This window comes from Lynx canadensis, chromosome C2 (genome assembly GCF_007474595.2).
Source record: "Lynx canadensis isolate LIC74 chromosome C2, mLynCan4.pri.v2, whole genome shotgun sequence".
Taxonomy (NCBI): domain Eukaryota; kingdom Metazoa; phylum Chordata; class Mammalia; order Carnivora; family Felidae; genus Lynx; species Lynx canadensis.
The window spans coordinates 10961256-10983900 of NC_044311.2; the positions used below are offsets into that span (position 1 = coordinate 10961256).

General features: G+C 47.8%; 1 protein-coding gene across 1 annotated transcript in view; it reads left to right on the forward strand.

The window, feature by feature from the left end:
- The first annotated feature begins 12519 nt into the window (after window positions 1-12519).
- Window positions 12520-22645, forward strand: part of OSBPL10 (oxysterol binding protein like 10) — a 312708-nt gene continuing 302582 nt past the window's right edge. The window contains exon 1 of the mRNA XM_030329413.1: window positions 12520-12800. Within this exon, the coding sequence (XP_030185273.1) occupies window positions 12520-12800 (281 nt within the window). The remainder of the gene's footprint in view (window positions 12801-22645) is intronic.

Here is a 22645-nt window from a genome sequence, read left to right on the forward strand (position 1 = left end):
TTTCTACGAGTTATGCCAAGTGCAAGGAGTCTTTGTAACCACCAGGACTCAGAGCAGCTCCTCCGAAAATTCCCTCCAGCTATATCTTTGTAGTCAAATCCTTAATTCTTGGCAACCACCGATATATTCTCTGTCCTATAGGTTTTTGTCTTTTCCAGAATGTCACATAAATGAATCACATAGAGTGTGTTTGAGGCTGGCTTTCTTCACCTAGCAGAATGCATTTGAGATTCACCTGTGCTGTCACAGATCAGCAGTTTACTGTCTTTTTTGCCCGAGTAGTTGTTTCATTGTGTGAATGTGCACTGTTTTATTTTGTTTTTAGTTCATTCCCCAGTTGAGGGATATCTGGGTTTTTTCCAGGTTTAGGTGATTATGAATAAAGCTGCTTTTAAACATTCAAATACAGGTTTTTTTTGTGTGTGAACACAGATTTTCATTTAGATAAATGTGGTAAGTGTAGGTTTAACTTAAAAAGACATTGCCAAAGAGTTTTCCAAATTGGCTGGTCCTATTCTGCATTCTTACCAGCAATGTATAAGAATTCCAGTTACTATAAGAATCCCCTGGTATTGGGGATTTTTTGTGGTGTGTTTGTGTGGTGTGTGTGTGTGTTCATGCTAATAGGTATGTAGTATTCATTTTCATTGCGGTTTTGATTTTGCATTTCCCTAATGACTAATGATGGGAGTATCTCTTCATGTACTTATTTGCCAGTTGTACATCTAATTTGGTGAAGTGATTGTTTGAATCGTTTACCATTTAAAAATAAGGCTGTTTATTTTCTTATTTCTGGATTTCAAGAGTCCTTTACCTACTTGGGAAACCAGTCCTTTGTCAGATATATGATTTGCAAATATTTTCCCCATTCTATAGCTTATCTCTTTAGGTATTCTCTTATCAGTATCTCTGCAGAGTAAAATGTTCTAATTTTGACAAAGTCTACTTTGTCTACTTTTAACAATGGATTGTGCTTTTGATGTAGTATCTAAGCACTATTTCCCTAAATCCAACTTCATGAAGAGTTGTCTTATGTTTTCTTCTAAAGGTTTAAAAGTTTCATCTTCAAATTTTTTTAGATTTTAAATTTTATTTATTTTTAAGAGACAGAGCATGAGTAGGGGAGGGGGAGAGAGAGAGGGGGAGAGAATCTTTTTTTTTTTTTTTTAATGTTTATCATTTTAAGAGACAGAGCATGAGCAGCGGGGGAGAGGGGCAGAGAGAGGGAGACATGGAATCCGAAGCCGGCTCCAGGCTCTGAGCTGTCAGCACAGCTGACGTAGGGCTGGGACTCACAAGCTGTGAGATCATGACCCGAGCTGAAGTCAAATGCTTAACCGACTGAGCCATTCAGGCGCCCCGAGGGTGAGAGAATCTGAAATAGGCTCCACGCCCAGTGTGGAGCCTGACACAGGATTCAATCTCATGACTGTGAGATCATGACCTGGGCTGAAATCACGAGTCAGAAGACGCACGCTCAACTGACTGAGCCACCCTGGTGCCCCTATTTCCCACATTTCGATTTAGGGTCCATTTTGAGTCATTTCTGTGTAAGGTGTGAGTATAGGTTCAAGTTCATTATTTTTTGCTCATGAGCTGTTCCAGCATCACCTGTTGAAAACATCATCCAGGTGAGACTTGCAGTGTAATTGCAAGGGTCCTTATAAGAGGGACAGAGGAGGGTCAGAGTCCGAGAAGGAGATAAAATGACAGAAGGAGGTTGGAGTGATGTCACCTGCTGGAAGGGACCATGAGCCAAGGAATGCACGTAGCCTCTAGAAGCTGGAAGAGACAAGGAACGGATTCTCCCTGGGAGCTATCAAGAAGAACACAGCCCTGCTGGGATCTTGATTTTAGACCTTTGGACACACGTTCAGACTTCCGACCACCAGAACTGCAAGATAATCCATTTGTGTTATTTTAAGCCACCAAGTTTGTGGTAATCTTTTACAGCAACAATCGAAAAAAAAAAAATACAGAAAGCTCCATTGAATTGCCCTCGCGCTTCTATCAAAATCAGTTGGCTGGGGGCACCTGGGTGGCGCAGTCGGTTAAGCGTCCGACTTCAGCCAGGTCACGATCTCGCGGTCCGTGAGTTCGAGCCCGCGTCGGGCTCTGGGCTGATGGCTCGGAGCCTGGAGCCTGTTTCCGATTCTGTGTCTCCCTCTGTCCTCTGCCCCTCCCCATTCATGCTCTGTCTCTCTCTGTCCCAAAAATAAAATAAACGTTAAAAAAAAATTAAAAAAAAAAATCAGTTGGCTGTATTCACATGGAACTATTTCTAGACTCTACTCTGTTCCATTTTTCTGTATTTCTATGCTTTTGCCAATCCCACACTGATACATCTTTTTCAACCTGTGCTGAATTCTCTTTATTTCCCTACTTCCTGTCTTCAGGATGTGAAAAGCTGGTCAGCGGTCATGAGAAGGAAACATAGAGATAAAAATCACACAATGACCAGTTTCAAGGTAGCCGTCTGTGTTAGGTCTCTAGTGCCGAGTAACAAATCATCCCAAACCTAGTGGCCTAAAACACCAAACATTTATTATCTCACAGTTTCTGAGGGCCAGGGGCCCTGGGTGCAGGGTTGGTCATGGAGTCCCCGTCGAGCTGTCTGTCCTGGCTGCAGTCATTCCACGGCTTGACTGGGTGATGATCTACTTCCAAGGTTACTTGTGTGGCTGTCAGCTGGCCTCAGAAAATCTCCTTCCAAGGTGACTCACATAGTGGCTGGCATATCTCAAGTCCTCCTACATGGGCCTCTCCATAGGCTGCCTGAGGGTCCCTATAGCATGGCAGCTGGCTTCCCTTAGAATGAGTGAAGAGACAAAGGGGAAGGGGACTCACCTAAGACAGAAACCATTGTCTTTCCTAACTCGACCTTGGATGTGATATTGCGTCACTTCTGCCATATCCTATTCATTAGAAGCGGGCCACCAAATCCATTCCACACTCAAGGGGAGAGGCATTTAGCTCCAGATCTTGAGGGGAGGCTCTCCTAGAAGGTGTAGACATATCTTTGAAAGCACTATAGCCCGCCCTCTGGCCACAAATTATTTATATTCCTCCCATATGCAGAACGTACTCATCCAGTCCTCAAGAGTCTCATCCCGTCACTGCACCAGCTTGAAGCCCCAGCATCTCGTCATCCGTGTGGCCCAGGCGAGAGGCTCCACAGGTCTAGTTCCTCAAGGTCAGCGCCTCGAGTATGGTTCTTGTGATTCGCAAAATGGAAGAAGCAGGTCACCTGCTACCCCCCCCCCAACATGTGGGGTTAAAACAGGTGGAGGGTGAATGTCCTAGATACTCCTATTCAAAACGGGAGCAAACAGAAGGCAGGAAGGAATGAGTGGGCACGGCAATTACAAAATCCAGTCAGGCAAATTGCCGTCCAGGTGCAGGTTCCTTGGCTGGGACTCTGGGCCTGGGAATAATTCTCTGTGGTTCCTGACTCCCCTCTCAGGGCCCTTGGGTCTGCCCTCCCCATCCGTCTTCCCTTCTCAGGAAGGCTAATAACGTTTTGCTCCATTTTCCTAACCCAAGTTCATAAAAATTTCTCCTACGTTTTCTCCTAAAGGTCTAATAGTTTTACATCTCGCGTTTTAGTTTATTTTTTAAAATTTTATTTTAAGTAATTTCTATGCCCAACATGGGTCTCGAACTCATAACCGGAGATCAAGAGTTGCATGTTCCACCGACTGAGCCAGCCAGGTGCCCCTCATGTTTTAGTTTTTGATCCACTTGGAGGTCATTAAAAAAACTTTAAAAATGTGTCTATTTATTTTTGAGAGAGAAAGAGTGCACGTACATGTGTGTGTGCGTGGGGGAGGGCCAAAGAGATGGGGAAGGGGGAAACAGAGGATCCAAAGCAGGCTCTGTGCTGACGGCAGAGAGCCCGATGCGGGGCTCGAACTCCACAACCATGAGATCGCGACCTGAGCTGAAGTCGGATGCTTAACGGACTGATGCTTAACCTTTTTTTTTTTTTTTTTTTTTTTTTTTAAGTAGCCTCTACAGCCAGCATGGAGCCCAACATGGGGCTTGAGGTCAGAACCCTGAGACCAAGACCTGAGCTGAGGTTAAGAGTGGGATGCTTAACTGACTGAGCCACCCAGGTACCCCTTTATTGAGGTAATTTTTTTTTAAATTTTTTTTTCAACGTTTATTTATTTTTGGGGGGACAGAGAGAGACAGAGCATGAATGGGGAGGGGCAGAGAGAGAGGGAGACACAGAATCTGAAACAGGCTCCAGGCTCTGAGCCATCAGCCCAGAGCCCGACGCGGGTGCTCGAACTCCCGGACCGCGAGATCGTGACCTGGCTGAAGTCGGACGCTTAACCGACTGCGCCACCAGGCGCCCCATATTGAGGTAATTTTTAAAATTTTTTTTAACGTTTTTTTTTATTTATTTATTTTTGAGACAGGAGAGACAGAGCAATGAACAGGGAGGGTCAGAGAGAGGAGACACAGAATCTGAAACAGGCTCCAGCTCTGAGCTGTCAGCACAGAGCCCGACGCGGGGCTCGAACTCACAGACGGCGAGATCGTGACCCGAGCCAAGTCAGCGGCTTAACTGACTGAGCCACCCAGGCGCCCCGAGGTAATTTTTATGTAAAGTGTGAGGTATAGGTCTTTCAGTTTTGGGCCATAAAAATGTCCAGTTGTCCCAGCACTGTTTGTTTGTTTGCTTCTTTAGAAACTGTTATTTTTTCATTAACCTTATATCTATTTTCTGTTTAAGAGATGAAATGGGTTCCTGCTCCAAGGAAATTAAGGACATCAAGGGCTCCTCACGTTGTGAAAGTTTCCCTTTTACCGCGGGGACCCAGAACACTGCCACTATGGAACCCTCCTTGTGGTGCAGAAAGTCAGCGCTCTTTACTGCAATGCGGGCAGAAATACCCCGAGGCCAGTTTTCTCAGACTGGGCTTCGAGATGCTTTCTTTGCACACTTCCCGTCCATCTCTGGAAGCCTCTGTGCCATGAGAACAAGCCCAGCCTCAGCTGCTGGAGCAGGAGAGACCCTGCGGAAGAGAGAAGAGCCCAGCGGTCCCGGCCAAGGCCAACCCGGACCGTCTAGCCAACGCTCAAACATGTGAGGAGACCCACCCGGGACCAGCAGAGTTAAAATTGATTCAGACGTCCTGGCAGCGATTTTTTTTTGAAAATTTTTTTAACGTTTACTTATTTTTGAGACAATGCGAGAGACAGAGCATGAGCGGCAGACGGACAGACAGAGGGAGACACAGAATCTGAGGCGGGCATCCGAACTGCGAGATCACGACCTGAGCCAAAGTCGAATGCTCAACCGACTGAGCCACCGAGGCTCCCCGGGGGTGATTTTGTAATATAGGAGTTGTATTTATAAACACATGGTGTGGTTTGACCCAGTCATTACAATTCCAGTCTCTCTTATTCTAAAGAAATCATTTAATGGAAAAAAAATTTAAGTGACATTTTTTATAATAGCAAAAGTTTAGGGACACCTGGGTGGCTCAGTCAGTTAACGGTCCGACTTTGGCCCAGGTCATGATCTCACGGTTCGTGAGTTCGAGCCCCGAGTCGGGTTCTGTGCTGACAGCTCGGAACCTGGAGCCTGCTTCCGATTCTGTCTCCCTTTCTCTGCCCCTCCCCACTCAATCTCTCTCTCTCTCTCAAAAAATAAATAAACATTAAGAAAAAATTATAATAGTAAAAGTCTGAAACATCCTAGTGTTCAACAGTACTGGAATGATTAAATTGGGGGGGCACATAAACAGTGTAATACTCTGTTATAAATGATGATATAGCTCTAAAGGAAACTGTCCATACTCTACATTTCGGTCAACAAACAAGTTAGAAATCATTATACATTTTGTAGTATGAACTTGTTTTTGAATAAGATAATATACAACTATTTTTTGCATGGAAAAGTGTCTGGGAGAAATATATATATATGTTTGCCTATATATGTATGTAAATTATTAATAGGGGTTTCCTCTGGGACGGTGTTATATTTCTACAGTGTACCTTTGTGTATGTGAATCTTTAAAAATGAGTGTCTTATTTTATTTTATTTTTTGAGAGAGAGAAAGAGAGTACATGAGTAGGGGAGAGGGGCAGAGGGAGAGAAATCTCGAGCCGACTCCATGATTAGCATGTAACCTGATGCGGGGCTTGATCCCACGACCATGAGATCATGACCTGAGCTGAAATCAAGAGTCAGACTCTTTTTTTTTTTCTTTCAATTTTTTTTTTAACGTTTATTTATTTTTGAGACAGAGAGAGACAGAGCATGAATGGGGGAGGGTTAGAGAGAGAGGGAGACACAGAATCCGAAACAGGCTCCAGGCTCTGAGCGGTCAGCACAGAGCCCGACGCGGGGCTGGAACTCACGGACCGAGAGATCATGACCTGAGCTGAAGTCGGCCGCTTAACCGACTGAGCCACCCAGGGGCCCCAAGAGTGAGACTCTTAAGTGACTGAGCCTCCCAGGTGCCCTGAGCATGTATTTTATTATTTATTTATTTTAAATGTTTATTTTTTTTTCAGAGAGAGAGAGTGAGGGATGGGCAGAGAGAGAGACAGACAGAGGATCTAAAGCGGGCTCCAAGCTGACAGCAGAGAGCCTGATGCGGGCCTCAAACTCATGAACCAAGTGATCATGACCTGAGCCGCGGCTGGACGCTTAACCAACTGAGCCACCCAGGTGCCCCTGAGTGCCTATTTTAATAAAATTAGTCATCAAAATATGACATAACTTCCATTTTTGGTAAATGTTAATAGAATGGATATAATATACATAAAAGGTGAATATAATATATACAAATATTAATTATATATGATGTAGACAATTAATAGGCAAAGACGTTAACATTACGTGTATGTTAATACACATGAAATGAGTATGATATAACGTATATACCCGTCCTGCCAAGGCCCTGTTTGATTTCCCTGGATGTAACTGTTGGTGTTCCTACTGGAGCTGCTTGGTCACAGGACGATGGACTGTCCACGCCCAACGTGCAGTGTTTTCATCCCCCCGCTGGGGGGAAAGTTGCATGTACACAATCACAGCAACCGTTCAGGCAGGCAGCAGGCTATATTGACAACAACATTGGACTTGGGAGTCCGAAGTTTGTTTCTTCTCCAGTGAACTTGGCTTCATTCACCAAATAAACCTGCGTTGAGTCTGAACCGTGCACAGGTCCTGTGGCTGAGTGCCAGGGGCCCGGGCTCCTGCCCTGCTTCCCTCGGGGCGGTGATGGGAGAATCAGTCCCTAAATGAGCACAAATAAAAAACAGGTGCCGTGCTGTACTTCGGGCGGTTCTGTTAAGTAGAAGAAATGAAACCCAATCTGTCGTGAAGCAAGTGGTACAACGCAGTGGTTGGGGACTCCGGCTCAGCAGGCAAATTGCCCGAGTTCCAATCCCAGCTCCATCAGGATCTGGGGGTGTTATTGAACATTTCTTTGACCCGGTTTTTTCTCCACCTGTCACATAGAAGCAAGAGTCACACGTACCTTATGAGGTTGTTGTAAAGATTAAATGAATTACTATTTCAAAACCCTTGCGGGGAGCCCCTGGGTGGCTCAGTCGGTTACGTGTCCAGCTTCAGCTCAGCTCGTGATTTCATGGTGCGTGGGTTTGAGCCCCACATTGGGCTCTTGCCTATCAGCACAGAGCCCGCTTCAGATCCTCTGTCCCCTTTTCTATCTGCCCCTCCCCTGTGTGCTTGCTCTCTCTCTCCCTCTCTCAAGAATAAATAAACATTAAAAAAAAGAAACCCAAGACTTGGAACGGTGCCTTCCTGGCACATAGTAAGTGCTCATAAATATTAGCTATTATTTTTATTACCTGGGATTGAGACTATATCAGACCAGCTATTTCTTTTTTTTTTTTTTAATTTTTTTTTTCAACGTTTATTTATTTTTGGGACAGAGAGAGACAGAGCATGAACGGGGGAGGGGCAGAGAGAGAGGGAGACACAGAATCGGAAACAGGCTCCAGGCTCTGAGCCATCAGCCCAGAGCCTGACGCGGGGCTCGAACTCACGGACCGCGAGATCGTGACCTGGCTGAAGTCGGACGCTTAACCGACTGCGCCACCCAGGCGCCCCCAGACCAGCTATTTCTAATGCAAATGTGACCAAGCTGATGTCGGAGGGGTCTGGCTGTGATAGTTTTCTCTCTTCTGGTGGCTTCCTTCATGTCATTTGGCCACCTAGGTCAGTGTCTACCTACTTTCTTGCTAGTCCGTGAATATCATCTGTCAACATTAAGGCTTTATGTGGGAACACGGGCAGAGGAGGAGCTTCTAAAGCCGGCTACTGGAAACTCTAGACCAGCTCTTCGGGCCCATGTGGAGAACAAGATGGGGCAATCAGCTCCTTACCGGGGGCTGCTGAATCCGCCTGTTTTTTTATTATTTTTCTAATTAATTAATTAATTAATTAATTTTGAAGGTTTACTTATTTCTTTGAGACAGAAAGCGCGAGTGGGGAAGGGACAGAGACGGGGTAGAGAGAGAATCTCAAGCAGGCTCTGTATGGTCAGCACAGGGCCAGCCGGGTGTGGGACTTGAACTCACAACCTGTGAGATCATGACCTGAGCTGAAGTCAGAAGCTTAACCAACTGAGCTACCCGGTGCTCCTACTTTTCTATTTTTGATTTCAATGTTTATTTGTTTTTGAGAGAGAGAGAGAGAGTGCAAGTGGGGTAGCGGCAGAGAGAGGGGGGACAGAGGATCTGAAGCGGGCTCTGCGCTGACAGCAGTTAGCCTGAACCGGGGCCCGAGATCACAAATAGATCATGACCTGAGTTGGTCAGGCACTTCACTGAGCCCAACCCGGGTGCCCCTGCCCCGTTATTTTAAGAGGTGTGGTATGTTGGTCTTATTAGTTTAGTCATTTATGGCTTCTGAAACAGCTGTTAGATTTCCAGTCATTCTATCTGTATTTTTATTTTCTTAATGATTTATGCAATCTGGGTAAGTAATGAGCCCTTCTATTGGATATACCATAGTTTGCAAATATTTTTAAACATATATTCCAAGTATTTTTGCCAATTTATTATGTCTTTTGTTCTCCAATTGTTTTTTCTAACATGAAGCCTTTCCTCTCCAAGGAGAATTTTCCTACTCACTGCATGAGGTGAAGGGAAGCTTTCTGGAGGTAGTGACCTTTACTTCAAAACTCCAGGGGTGAGAGCAGGGAAGAGGGCTGAGAGGAAGGAAAGCATTTACCGCATCTCTTTCATGGTCCTGCCTCTCCTTTCAGAATGACTGCTCTACTCCTTGCCACCGATTTCCCTCCCTGGCCATTTCTTTTTCTTTTTCATGTTTTTCTAAATTTATTTTGGAGAGGGAGAGGCGGACAGACAGACAGAGCCTGAGTGGGGGAGGGGCAGAGAGGGAGACACAGAATCCGAAGCAGGCTCCAGGCTCTGTGCCGTCAACACACAGCCCGACGTGGGGCTTGAACTCACGAAGTGTGAGATCGTGACCTGACCCGAAGTCGGAGGCTTAACGGACTGAGCTACCCAGGTGCCCCCCCACCCCGTCCTTGGTCATTTCTGATCCCACATAGCTAACTTGCTCTTGGCCCGTCCACGGCTATGGTCTGAATGTTTGTTTCTCCCCAAATTCATATGTTGGAATCCTTATGCCCAAAGTGATGGTGTTAGGAGGTAGGGCCATCGGGAGCAGTCTAAGTGGAGAGGGTGGAGCCTTCATGAATGCGACTGTGCTCTTATAAAAGAACCCCCCCCCCCCGTCCTGACCCCCCCACAGCCCCTTCCTCCATGTGAAGATACAATAAATCTGGGGCCCTGCAGAGTTCTCATTGGGAACCGATCATGCCTTCACCTTGATCTTGGACTTCCAGCCTCCGGAACTGTGAGAAATAATTTCTGTTGTTGATAAACCGCCCAGCTGTGATGCTCTGTTATAGCAGCCTAGAACAGACTGACATACCAGCCTTGACTATTTTCTTTCAGCTTAGCACCTCCCTGCTTCCACTGGACTCCCAAGAGTCTCGAGTTTTAGTCTAAGGTGAGAATTTGCCGCACCTAGTTCATCTAGTCGCAGGTCAGCTGGGCAGGCTGGAGTAATGGTAGCACTTCTCTTTAGCAGGAACTTAGGGTGGCAAGTCTCCCATAAAAAGGGGTGTTGTTCTGGCACATGATGACTGACATTTCCAGGTCAGGATGTGCCCACCTTCTCAGTAGCAGTGAAGGACTTCACGGACACTCACATACTGAAAGTGTATCAGGTGTCTTAGGCAAAGTATGCTGTGGTAAAAAATGCTCCCTAAAATCTCAGTGGTTTATAACAAACATTTTGTCCATGTGACAAGGCCAACGCTAACTGGCTTTGGCTCCGCTGAATTCCACGTGTCTTTCTCACTCCAGGATCCAAACTGAAGAGGGTCCTTTATCTGAGACACGCTAGTCGCCTGGTAGAAGGAAAAGAGAAAGACAGTTGAACCACATGACGGGCCTCTTGAAGCTTCCGCCTGGAAGTGGCATACAGTATGACATCTGTCTACACTCCACTGGCCAAACTAGTTCCATGGCCAAGCCTGAGGTCAATATGGAGGAGGGTACTCTCATAGGATGACATGACAAACGTTTCGAACACATAAACAATCCCATCACATCCAGTATTACCACTTGGTCCCATTTTGCAGGTGAGAAACTAAAGCTAAAAGAGGTCATGGATTGCAACTCAGATCTGTCCTGGCTCCAGAGTCGGTCTTTTCTACCATGCAATCTGAGGGGGGTGGGGGGGTGGGGGTGGTCTTTTCTTTATTATTTTTTTTAAGTTTACTTCTTTATTTTGAGAAAGAAAGAGCACGAGTGAGGGAGGGGCAGAGAGAGGGAGAGAGAATCCTAAGCAGGCTCCGTGTTGTCAGCACAGAGCCCAACATGGGGACATGGGGATCGATGCCACCAACCATGAGATCACGACCTGAGCAAGAAATCAAGAGTTGGATTCTTTCTTTCTTTTTTTTTTCTTCTTTCCTTCTTTCTCTGTATAGGCACCTGGAATTGTAATTTATTCAGGGCACAACTACTTCTCATCAGCCTCAGAAGCTTCTCCATGAAGATTTCTAGAGGTAAACCACCTTTCTGGAAGGATATGAAGCTAGAGAGGGAGCAGGTTTGGGGAACTGCCCCCATGAGAGCTGACTCTATTTCACTCAGTAATTTTTTTAACTATGAATTATTTATCTGTTTTATGGGTTTGTAGATCCTTTGAACCGGGATTGCCTATCAATCTATCACCCTTTGTTTTTGTTGTGTGTGCGTGCGCGCGCGGTGCCTGAGCTCCTCAGAGCCATTTTCTAGGTAATTTTAGAAACTTCCAGATTGCATTGGATATTTATACTCACAATTATTAGTACGGTGGAGAAAGTGCGACTCCTCTACTTTCGCAAAACAGCAACGATTTTAGATTTAGAGACCAAGTTGCAGCTCAGTGTATCTTAGGGTGGGGGTGCAGGGAAGAAGTTACAGCGACCACAGAGAATACATACTTCACTGTGATTGTAAATATCGGTTGATTTCCCTCTGGGAAATCAAATCGCTAGTTTTGACTTGCCAGATTTATGTGTCCATCAGTGTGCGGATTAGGGTGAGGCAAGTGAAGCGCCCAGGACACTCCATGTAAGGAGGCACTTGCAGGAACCTTAGAGTTTTCTTGCCCCACTCCAGTTCCTTCCCTGGTGTCCATGATGCATTTACCGTAACTCTGCAGCGTGAAAATACCCCGGGCAAGCTTACCTTGGGGGACAGAATCACCTGTCCCCTACCAGGCATGCAGGAGAGCCTGGAAGACGTTCCTGCCCTATTAACTTCGCTCTGCCTGTAGGCTCATTCCCAGGTTGCTGTGTGCGTGTGTCTGCCCGGGCTCGGCGGGGAAGGCAGAGAGTGGGACTGCGCGCTGGTGCCCGCGTTAGGCCGGGCGGGTCAATATCCGGGTGGATCGGGTGGGTGGGGCCGCCCGGGTGGGGCCGCCCCTCCCTCCAGGCCCCGAGGTGGGTTGGGGGTGGGGAGGAACGCGCGGAGATTCCCTTTCGCCCCTTCGGATCCGAGAGGGGGCGGCAGAAGGAACGCGAGGGTGACAGGGCGTACCCACCCTGCGGCTCGGCGCCCGGCAGCGCCCCCGGCCCCGAGCGGCCGCCAGGACCCGAAAGAAGAGGAAGAGGAACCACAGGAGGGCTCGCCGAACCGGCCACCCGCTCCGAACTTGCCGAGGAAACTAGTACGGAGGGAGGGGCCGGGGCCAGGGCCGCGGCAGGAGGAGGGGCGGCCGCAGCTGCATCCAGCCCCGTTGGCTTCCTTCCCAGCTCTCCTTCGCCTCCTCCTCTTCCTCCTGTATGAGTCAGGCATTTCCCGGGGATTTGGAGCAGCCACGCGCGGCCCGGGCGCCCGGAGCTATAGCAGCAGCAGCTGCCGCCGCCGCCGCCGCCGCGCCGGGAGCCCCAGCGCCGCGGCCGCCACCGCGGCGGGCACTCGCGTTCCGGGCGCGCACGGACCATGGAGAGGGCGGCCCAAGGCGCAGACGGCGGCGGGGGCAGCAACAGCAGCAGCCGCAGCAGCAGCCGCGCCACCTCGGCTGGCTCCTCGCCGTCCTGCTCCCTGGCCGGCCGAGGGGTCTCCAGCCGGTCGGCGGTAGCCGGGCTCGGCGGCGGGGGCAGCCGCAGCAGCCCGGGCTCGGTGGCCGCTAGTCCGTCGGGAGGAGGCGGCCGCAGGAGGGAGCCGGCGCTCGAAGGCGTGCTCAGCAAATACACCAACCTCCTCCAGGGCTGGCAGAACAGGTAACGCGCCCCGCCGCCAGCGCCACCGCGCGCCCCTCCCTTCGCGCCGCTCAGCCGTGTGTGTGTGTGTGTGTGTGTGTGTGCGCGCGCGCGCCACTGTGCCACCGGCCGATCGGTGCTGCCTCTCCGAGTGCCCTTCCTGCGTCCCAGCTCCTTTCCAGGTGGGGTGCCCGGGATGGGGCAGGCCGTGACCCCACCCCAGGACCGCACCGCAGTGGCGGAGAGGGAGGCGAGAGACCCGGTTTTCTTCGGCCCTGGCACCTGCAGGGACTGGAGTAGCAAAAGAGGGGCGCATTGGTCCCAGGGCCCTGCCTGCTAGCGGTTTCCCGCACTCCTGAAGAATGGCTGAGGAAGAGAGGCAGAGGGGGCGTGCTGTATGCCTGCAGGAAAAAGCGTTAATACCCCTGGTCCCATCACAACAATTCTCTCCGTAACATAGTTCATTTAAAACTTTAGTGTTTAAAACCACCACCACCACCAACATCACCAAACACCTACCACTTATTCTTGGTGCCTTCCGGAGCGCGCGCTACCTCCTGCCCAGTGGGTGGTTTGAGACCTCCAATCTCTGCAACAGAAGCTTAGTTATTTCTTTCCTTCTTTTTTTTTTTTTTTTTTTTTTGAACACCCTCTCCCCTTTGGAAATGGACGGTTTGCTTTGTAAACTATTGTTATTAACCCCCGCCCATTTAGGTGCCTTTTGAAGTTCCCTGATCACTCTGCCCTCACTGTTGGGAAACCCAGTATGGCCACGTGGGAGGATGGGGGTGTTAAGGGAAGGGCCCCAGCTCACTTGTGTTGATGATGGTATGTGGGGCACAATGCAGAGGATAGTGAGGGGGACTTGGAAGGAGCAGATGTGGTGCTGCTGTTTACTTTTTTTTTTTTTACTTTGTTTTTCAAAAACAAGCCAGAGGGAGATAGACGTTGTGGATGAGATCTTTTGTCCTGCCGTCTGTGGCCCTTGGATCTTAGGTCTTGGGATTTTTCAGGATGCTTGTGAAGTTTGAATCACACCCTGGGAACTCTTGCTTCTCTCTGCTGGTTAGACTGGATTACTTGGTCCTCTCTGCCTGCACATGGGATGGAAAATGTTCAGGTGGCTTCCAGCTGAAACTTTGACCAGGGCAGTTATTTACATGAAACTCAACAGGGAGGAAGACCACTTCCTAATTATGGAAACTGACTTGTTTCTATCAGAGAACTTTCTGAGTCACCTGGGTTTCTTGGGAGATCTGCTACTCTGTCAGTGGAAGTTGTGCTTTTAACTTTTGAGTCCTTTTATTTCTCAAAATAGCCCTGGTGTCTGCTCTTGCCTCTTTTCCCCTTCAGGTTTTGAAAGCTGCAAAGGAATAGGTAGTGTGTGTAGGATGAGAGAGAGAGGAGATGATTCAATCCGATTTCAGTTCTTGGTAATTGTGCCTTGTTGGTGACAGCATCTGGTTTGTGTGTTGGGCAGTCCCTTTTAATGCTCTGCCCCCCCCCCCCCAAGTAGCTTATGAGGCCAACAGAGATTTTACCCTGGATTACAGTCATTTCACTGGGGATGGTACTTTACCTGCAATGCATATTAAAGGATTTGTTCTTTCTGGCGGATTTAGTAGGAATTGGAGTAACTCATGCTTTTGTATGATCTTAAATCCACTGGGGTATGTAGGTTATGCCAGATTGAGAAGAGGCAAAATTAATAATAATGTAGTAATAATAATATTTACATGATTGCAGGCTTCATAGGTGAAATGTACTGTGTAATGTGTGAGACCTCATCTTTGCTGAGTTTGTTTAGTGTGGTCTATGCCGTCAGTGTTTATTCTTAGCATAGTAGACTGTAAGTTTACCACTGACTCCAAAAGCATTATCTCTTTCTAGTGGTTCATGTCTCAGTGTTCAGGTCTGTGTTCCCCACATCCGTGTTCTCTCAGCTGTTGCCAAAGGTCCATTAGTGGTCTGGAGAGGATTTGTGGAGACTCAGTGGTTGCACATTTCTCCCTTGTCAAGGGGAGGTCTGGAACAGTAAGAAGGGAGAGAGGAGAAAGAGAGAAACTTTGACACTATATTCATGTGTTCATGAATGTATTTACTCGGAGACTATTTTATTGAGGAACTACTATGTGCCAGGCACTTTTCTAAGAGCTGGAGCTATTTCAGTGTGCAAAACGCACAGGCATCTGCACATGAAGTAGGGGAGACTCAGAATTAAAAAGTACAAGTCCCTAGCTCCCTGGCCCAGGGGAATGCCTTGGTACAAACAGTGGGCAGCTTGATTCAAGTTACCTTCACTTTTGGATCTCATGGCATGTTCTTCTGCAGTACTTTTTTCTTTCTTTTAATGTTTATTTGCTTTTGAGAGAGAGAGAGAGAGACAGAGCACGAGCAGGGGAGGGGCAGAGAGAGAGGGAGACACAGAGTCGGAAGCAGGCTCCAGGCTCTGAGCTGTCAGCACACAGCCTGATGCTGGGCTTGAACCCACAAACTGCGAGATCAGGACCTGAGCCGAAGTCAGATGCCACCCAGGCACCCCTATTCACATTTTAATCTCAAGCACTGTGTTTTCGCTAGTCTTTTGGTTTTCGCACAGAGTGAACCAGGGAGAGAGTTGAAGCCCAAAAGCTTGGTGAGGCAGGCCGGTGCCAGGCCGCACGGTGCCTTGTAGCCCAGGGGAAGAATCTAAGGCTGCGTTCTGGTTGTCCAGAAGGATTTTAGGCCCAGAGGTGACATGGTCTGATTCGTGCTTTAAGAAGTTCACTCTGGGTACTCTTTGGAGATGAGAATTTCACAGGGTCCTATCGGGAAACAGGCCAGTTGGGAGCTCCTCACAGTGGTCTAGGCCAGAGATGCTGGGGGCTTGCACTTGGGGGACGAGGAAAGTGGAGAGAAGGTACAGATTCGGGGTGGGGAGGATAGAAGCTGCCCATGGGTTGGATGAGGTGAGAGAAAGAGGGGCCAAGGAGGACTCTTGTGTTTATAGCTCTGAGAGCCTGGGATGTTGAGGTGGAGGCGTCTTTTATGGAGATGAGGGTCACAGGGGACCCTCATGCTTGTGGGGAGGATGGGGGGCAGCCAGGAGTTATCTTTGGGGAACTCGTTTTTAGTTTGTAAGAAATGGGCCGTATGAACTCTTCCTTTGCCGGCACGAAGGCTAATTTTAGTCTCCAACCCAGATGGAACTATTTTGGGTTTGCTGGGAATATCAAATGTTTGAGAACATAATTTCTTTTTCTTTGTTTTTTTAATGTTTACTTATTTGTTTTTGAGAGAGAGAGAGAGAATGCAGGTGGTGGAGGGCAGAGAGAGAGGGGGAGAGAGAATCCCAAGCAGGCTCTGCCCTATGAGTGACCAAGAGTCAGATGCGTCGCCAACTGAGCCACCCGGGTGCCCCGGGAAAATAATTTCTAATTGGGTCTAGGAAGTGGTATTTCAACATTTGAGGGTCTTGATCGTCATTCACTTTTCGTTATCAAGAGAAAAGAAGACGTTGCAAATATGGAACCGGTCTCCAATTTGTGTGTGTGTGTGTGTGTGTGTGTGTGCGTGTGTCTGTGAGTGTGATGGGTGCGGTTGTGAGAACTCAGTAAAATATTAAAGGTTAAGTCTTGAGCAGGATAAGGAAGGTAAGTATCAGGCAAAGAAAACCCCAGGTGAGCAGTGGACGTTTTATTTGGAACGTAAGGGGAGTGTGGACTCCGGGCCGAACCCGGACATCAATGTTTAGCACACGTGTCACCTTGGGCCGGTTTCTTAATTGCTCTCGGCTTCCGTTTTCTCATCTGTTAAAGAGAGAAAAGATGTTACCCTTCTCATCCGTTCAGTGTGAAAATTAATTGAGGAGACTGGTCTATAAGCAGCTGAGAAAGGTGCAGAACAAGATCTGGAGAAGTGGTAGCTATTATTGGATCTTCAATTTGCCCGTCGTAAATGGACCCTTTCTGGTTCATAAAGTTCTTGGTTTATTTTCTGAATCCTGTGGTTACCCTGGGGCTCCCATTAACATAATTATGCCAGAGTTCTTTGGAGAGGATATGTTTTGAAAGGATCCTTTTAAAACTTGGAACCCAGCAAATATTTGCATCTCTACAGCAAGTGACTTGCTCCCCTCCTCCAGCCTCGAGTCCCTATCTCCCTCCCCTGCTTTATTTTTCTCCATCACCACCACCCTCTGACACACTCAATATTTTACTCTTGTCCCCCCGCACAAGATGTCAACTCCCTGAGGACAGAGAATAGTTTCGTCTGCCGTGTTCACTGCTGTATCTCCAGTGTCTAGAACGGGGTCTGGCATATCATAAGGGGTCAGTAGATATAACTGAATAAATAAAAGAGTGAATGAAAGAGAAATGAAAGCAGGATTAACTTGTATTTATATAGCTACTATTACTGTTATTTCGTGGTTCTCTACCTGTTTATAGCCTTGTCCTCGAGTTCATATGTGTGTCATTTGCCCCGCCCTCTGCGACCGTCAGTCTTCGTCTTCGGGGTCAGGGAGTCTGACTTACCTTGTGAAATGCCCACCTTGACTTAGGGCCCACAGCTGCCCAGCTAATGTGGGCCTTCAGTGGCCAGGTATCCAGGACCTGCTTTCGACTTGATCTGCATGAATGCCCTGCTTTGAGAATGCAGTTTTTAGGCTCTGGCCCTGATTTCCCAGGGCTCAGGGGCTACTTGACTCATTTAAAAAAGTCAAGGAGGGTGCCTGGGTGGCGCAGTCGGTTAAGCGTCCGATTTCAGCCAGGTCACCATCTCGCGGTCCGTGAGTTCGAGCCCCGCGTCAGGCTCTGGGCTGATGGCTCAGAGCCTGGAGCCTGTTTCCGATTCTGTGTCTCCCTCTCTCTCTGCCCCTCCCCCGTTCATGCTCTGTCTCTCTGTGTCCCCCAAAAATAAGTAAACGTTGAAAAAAAAAAATTTAAGGGGCGCCTGGGTGGCGCAGTCGGTTACGCGTCCGACTTCAGCCAGGTCACCATCTCGCGGTCCGTGAGTTCGAGCCCCGCGTCGGGCTCTGGGCTGATGGCTCAGAGCCTGGAGCCTGTTTCCGATTCTGTGTCTCCCTCTCTCTCTGCCCCTCCCCCGTTCATGCTCTGTCTCTCTCTGTCCCAAAAATAAATAAAAAACGTTGAAAAAAAATTTAAAAAAAAATTAAAAAAAAAAAAATAAGGGTCTCGGGGCGCCTGGGTGGCGCAGTCGGTTAAGCGTCCGACTTCAGCCAGGTCACGATCTCGCGGTCCGTGAGTTTGAGCCCCGCGTCAGGCCCTGGGCTGATGGCTCAGAGCCTGGAGCCTGGTTCCGATTCTGTGTCTCCCTCTCTGTCTGCCCCTCCCCCGTTCATGCTCTGTCTCTCTCTGTCCCAAAAATAAATAAACGTTGAAAAAAAAAATTTAAAAAAGTCAAGGAGGGAGCATGTATTAACTTTTAAAACTGTACTGAATTAAAATGAATGCTTTTTGAGTACTCCACAAATTTTAGAGGCAGTTGGTGATAACCAGGGTTAAAAAATCACGGCTCTGGGTGTTACGTTCTTGCCCACATGTACTTAGAAAGTATTCCCACACCTTGCTGGCTGGTTTGCCAGAGTGTGAGTTTGCACACTCAAACCCTTTGGGGACACTGGATTACTTCGTGGATGGCAACAGTAAAGAGGTGGTTGCCTAGGTTACGAAATAGCATCTAATATGATTTATTCACGTATGGTTCAGAATATTTATGGAGCACCTGCCTGTGTTAACCACTCCCTGTAGGATGTGCTCTCCTCCTCTCTCTTTAAAATGTATGTGTATTTGAGGAGATTTACGCCAAATGGTTACCACGGTTTTCCTTGGTTGATGGGGTCGTGGGGGATATTATTTGTTCTTTTTTCCTTTATTTATTTATTTTTTCCTGAGGTGAGCTTGCGTCCATTTTGCAGTTTGAAAAAGTTACATTGAGGGGAAAAAAAGCTTTTCCCATAATCTCGGAATAACTAGTTTTGGGGGGTAAACTTGAAGTCTAACGTACGTTCAGAAAAGCGCGTAACTCATACGCGTAATAGTTCAACGCATTTTCATGAGCGGATCGTATCCAGATCAAGAAACAGCGGCCAGTCCCCTCCCGCCGTCCCTCACGGTCGCCCGCTGTTGATGTCCAGCACCTTACATGAGGTAGGCCTCTTCTTGAATTTCCTATCGAACGGCATGATGTATTGTTCCAGGCTTCTTCTCTTAACATCACGTTCCTGAGCCCCCTCCGTGGTGCTGGGTCTAATCGTAGTCTGTGTGCACTGCTCTATTCCATCGTATGAATATACTGAATACGTGGACGCTTCTCATAAACTTTTGAGTTTTTCCCAGTTTGGGGCCCTTACAAAAGCACTGCCGTGAGTTCTGTGGAACATACATACGCATTTCTGTGCGTGTATACCTAGGAGTGAAATACTGGGTTACGCGACAGTATTTCCAACTGTCCGGCTTACGAAGACAGTTTTTTCCTAGTGGTTGGATCTGTTAATATTCCCGCCAGGAGCGCTTGAGGGTTCTGGGTGCCCCACAGCCTCATCTATACTCGATGTTGTCTGTTTGCATTTTAGCCAATCCGATGGGTGGCATCTGATTGTGGTTTGAATTTGCCTTTCCTTGATGACTAATGAAGGTTAGCATCTTTTTGTGTGCCTGTTGGCCATTTGGATTTCACGTTTTGTCAGGTGTTACTTAAGTCCTTCGCTGTTTGTATCGTGGGACATCTGCTTTTTCATATTGACTTGTGAAAGAAAGTTCTTTATAGATTCTGGATAGGGGTTCGCCGATGGGTTATGTGCACACGGATACGGGCGCTGCAAACAAAGCAGGCATCGTCACTCGTGGTTTGCCATGTCATCTCTTGGTATGCACAGATTTTAAATTTTAGCATAGTCACATATAAAAATTTTTCCCCTTTTATGATTAGTTCTTTTTGAGTGCTATTTAGGAAATCTTTGCTTACCCCATGATAATAAGGATATTCTCTGATGTTTTCTTTCAAGAAAAGAAAAACTTTGGGGCACCTGGGTGGCTCAGTGGGTTAAGCGTCTGACTTCGGCTCAGGTCATGATCTGACCTGACCCAGAGTTTGTGGGTTCAAGCCCCGCATCAGGCTCTGTGCTGACAGCTCAGAGCCTGGAGCCTGCTTCAGATTCTGTCTCCCTCTCTCTGTCCCTCCCCCGCTCATGCTCTCTCCCTCTCTCCTCTCTCTCTCAAAAGTAGATAAGCATTAAAAAAATGAAAAAAAAAAAGGGGGGGGCGCCTGGGTGGCTCAGTCAGTTAAGCGTCCAACTTCAGCTCAGGTCGTGATCTCACAGTTTGTGAGTTTGAGCCCCGTGTTGGGCTCTGTGCCGACAACTCTCTCCCTTCCCTTCCCCTGCTCACGCTCTGCCTCTCTCTGCCTCTCAAAAATAAATGTTAAAAAAAATAATAAATAAATAAATTAATTAAAAAAAAAAAGAGAAGAAAAACGTTTACTAATTCGATTACTTCTTAAAAGTTTGAAGTGGTATCGGAGGAGTGTAGATATCTGGCAGAAACAATACTGCATTTTAGGCTCCCGGTCTGTGTTAGTTTTGTTAGAACAAATGACGGTAAACTTGGTAGTTCCCAACAACAGACACTTATGTTCTCATGGTTCTAGAGGCCAGAGTCTGAAATAGGTTTCCCTGGGCCCAAATCAAGGTCTTGGCAGGCCCAGGCTTTCACCGGACGCTCCAAGGGAAAGTTAATTTCTTGCTTCCTCCAGCTTCTGGTGGTTGTTGGCATTCCTTGGCTGGTACCTGCCTCACCCCAGTTTTTGCCTCGGTCTTCCCATTGCCTTCTCCTCTGTATCAAGTCTCCCTCTGTCCCTGTCTTAGAAGGACCCCTAGGGATTGCATTTAGGGCCCACCGAGATCATCCGGGACAATCTCCCCATTTAAAAACCCTTAAATTAGTCATATCTGCTCCCTGCCCTGTAAGGTGACATTCCCAGGTTCCAGGAATTAGGACTCGGACTTTGGGGTGGGGGGAGGGTAGGGGTATGGCACTCGCAGCCTCCATACAGTCATTATTCTAAAGTGGTTCTTAATCCCGCTGGCTCCCTTCCCCTCCACCTTTCCCACCTTCACTGGTTGCCATGGGGACAGCCATCTCTGTCCTGAAAGGGTTGCTGTCCTGACTGAAAGTGGGCTGGTTAGGCAGGGTTGCTGGACTCATTCATCTCTGTCTACTGGACAGACCCCTTGGGCAAATGCAAGGTGGTGGGCCTTATTGTGAGGGAAATTCTTTCTAGAGCCAGTGAGTAAACTTAATTTGCTTTCATGGGCAAATCAGACTTTCTTTGGGGTTCCTTTAAATACCCTTGAGCAATCAGTTTGGAAGTATACGTGTAATAATTCATGTTTTCTGTTTTGTCATCGGAATGACTGACTCATTAGCCTGAGGACTTTTTTTTTTTTTTTTTAAAGGTATAATTAAATACAATAAAGCGCACAGGTCTCAGGCGTTCTGTTTGCTGAATTTTGGCAATTGTTTACGCCATGTAACCACTCCTTTAAAAAGTACAGAACATTCTCTGATTCCCCCGGTTCTACCCCTCCCCCCACCCCAGATTTCCTTGTTCTTGCCAGTCAGTTCCCCGTCCCCTGCATTGTTTCTGATTTTTATCACCATGAATTAGTTTTGTCTGTTCTTGGGTTTTCGTATAGGTGGACCCATATAGGGGATCCTCTCTGGAGTCTGGTTTATTTCAGTCAGCCTCGTGTTCTGAGATTCTGGGTGTGGCTGCATCTATCCGTAGATTATAATTTTGTTGTTGTTGTGTAATATTACATCCTGTGGATATACCACGGTTTATCTATTCACTTGTAGGTGGACATTTGGGTTTCCAGTTTTTTTAGCTGTTACCAATAAAGCTGCTATTTGTGTATAAGTGTTTTATTTTTTATTATTTTTGTCATTTAAAGGGTTTTAAAAAATGTTTATTTTTGAGAGAGAAAGAGAGAGAGAGCACGCGCGCGAGCAAGTGGGGGAGGGGCAGAGAGACAGGGGGACAGAGGATACAAATTCAAAGCGGGCTCCGTGCCGTCAGCATCAAGCCCGATGCAGGGTTCGAACTCATGAACGTTGAGATCATGACCTAAGCCCAAGGCGGACGCTTAACCGACTGAGTCACCCAGGCGTCCCTGTGTATAAGTTTTTGCGTGGACACATGCTTTTATCTCTCTTGGGTACATGCTTGGGGATTGGGATCTCAGGGTCGTAGGATACGCGCATGTAGAAACTCCCGAAGAGTTTTCCAGAGTGGCTGAGCCATTTCCCCACCAGCAGTATGTACCTGAGTGGACTGCCCCCAATGCCAGCCAGCTTCGGAGGGGGGCAGTGTGCAGGTGCACAGGCTGGTGACATGGTCAGACTTCCCTGCCTTTCCGGCTTGGCCTCTTTTTAGCTGCATGACCTTGGCAGGTCACTTGACTGTTTGGGCCCTGTTTTCCTCATCTGTGAAATGATATTAACCTTGGAGTATTGCTGTGAGGCTGCTACAGACAGCAGGCCCGGCACAGTGGGTGGCACACAGTAGGGGCCTCAGCAGAAATGTGTCTACTTGGGAGTCTTATATTTAAAAAAAAAATAATGTTTATTTTTGAGAGAGAGAGAGAGAGAGAGAGAGAGAGAGAGAGAGAGAGGTGGGGGGGCAGTATGAGCAGGGGAGGGGCAGAGAGAGAGGGAGACACAGGATCGGAAGCAGGCTCCAGGCTCTGAGCCATCAGCCCAGAGCCGGACGCGGGGCTCGAACCCACGAACTGTGAGATCATGACCCCAGCTGAAATCAGACGCCTGAAGTCGGACGCCTAACCTACTGAGCCACCCAGGCGCCCC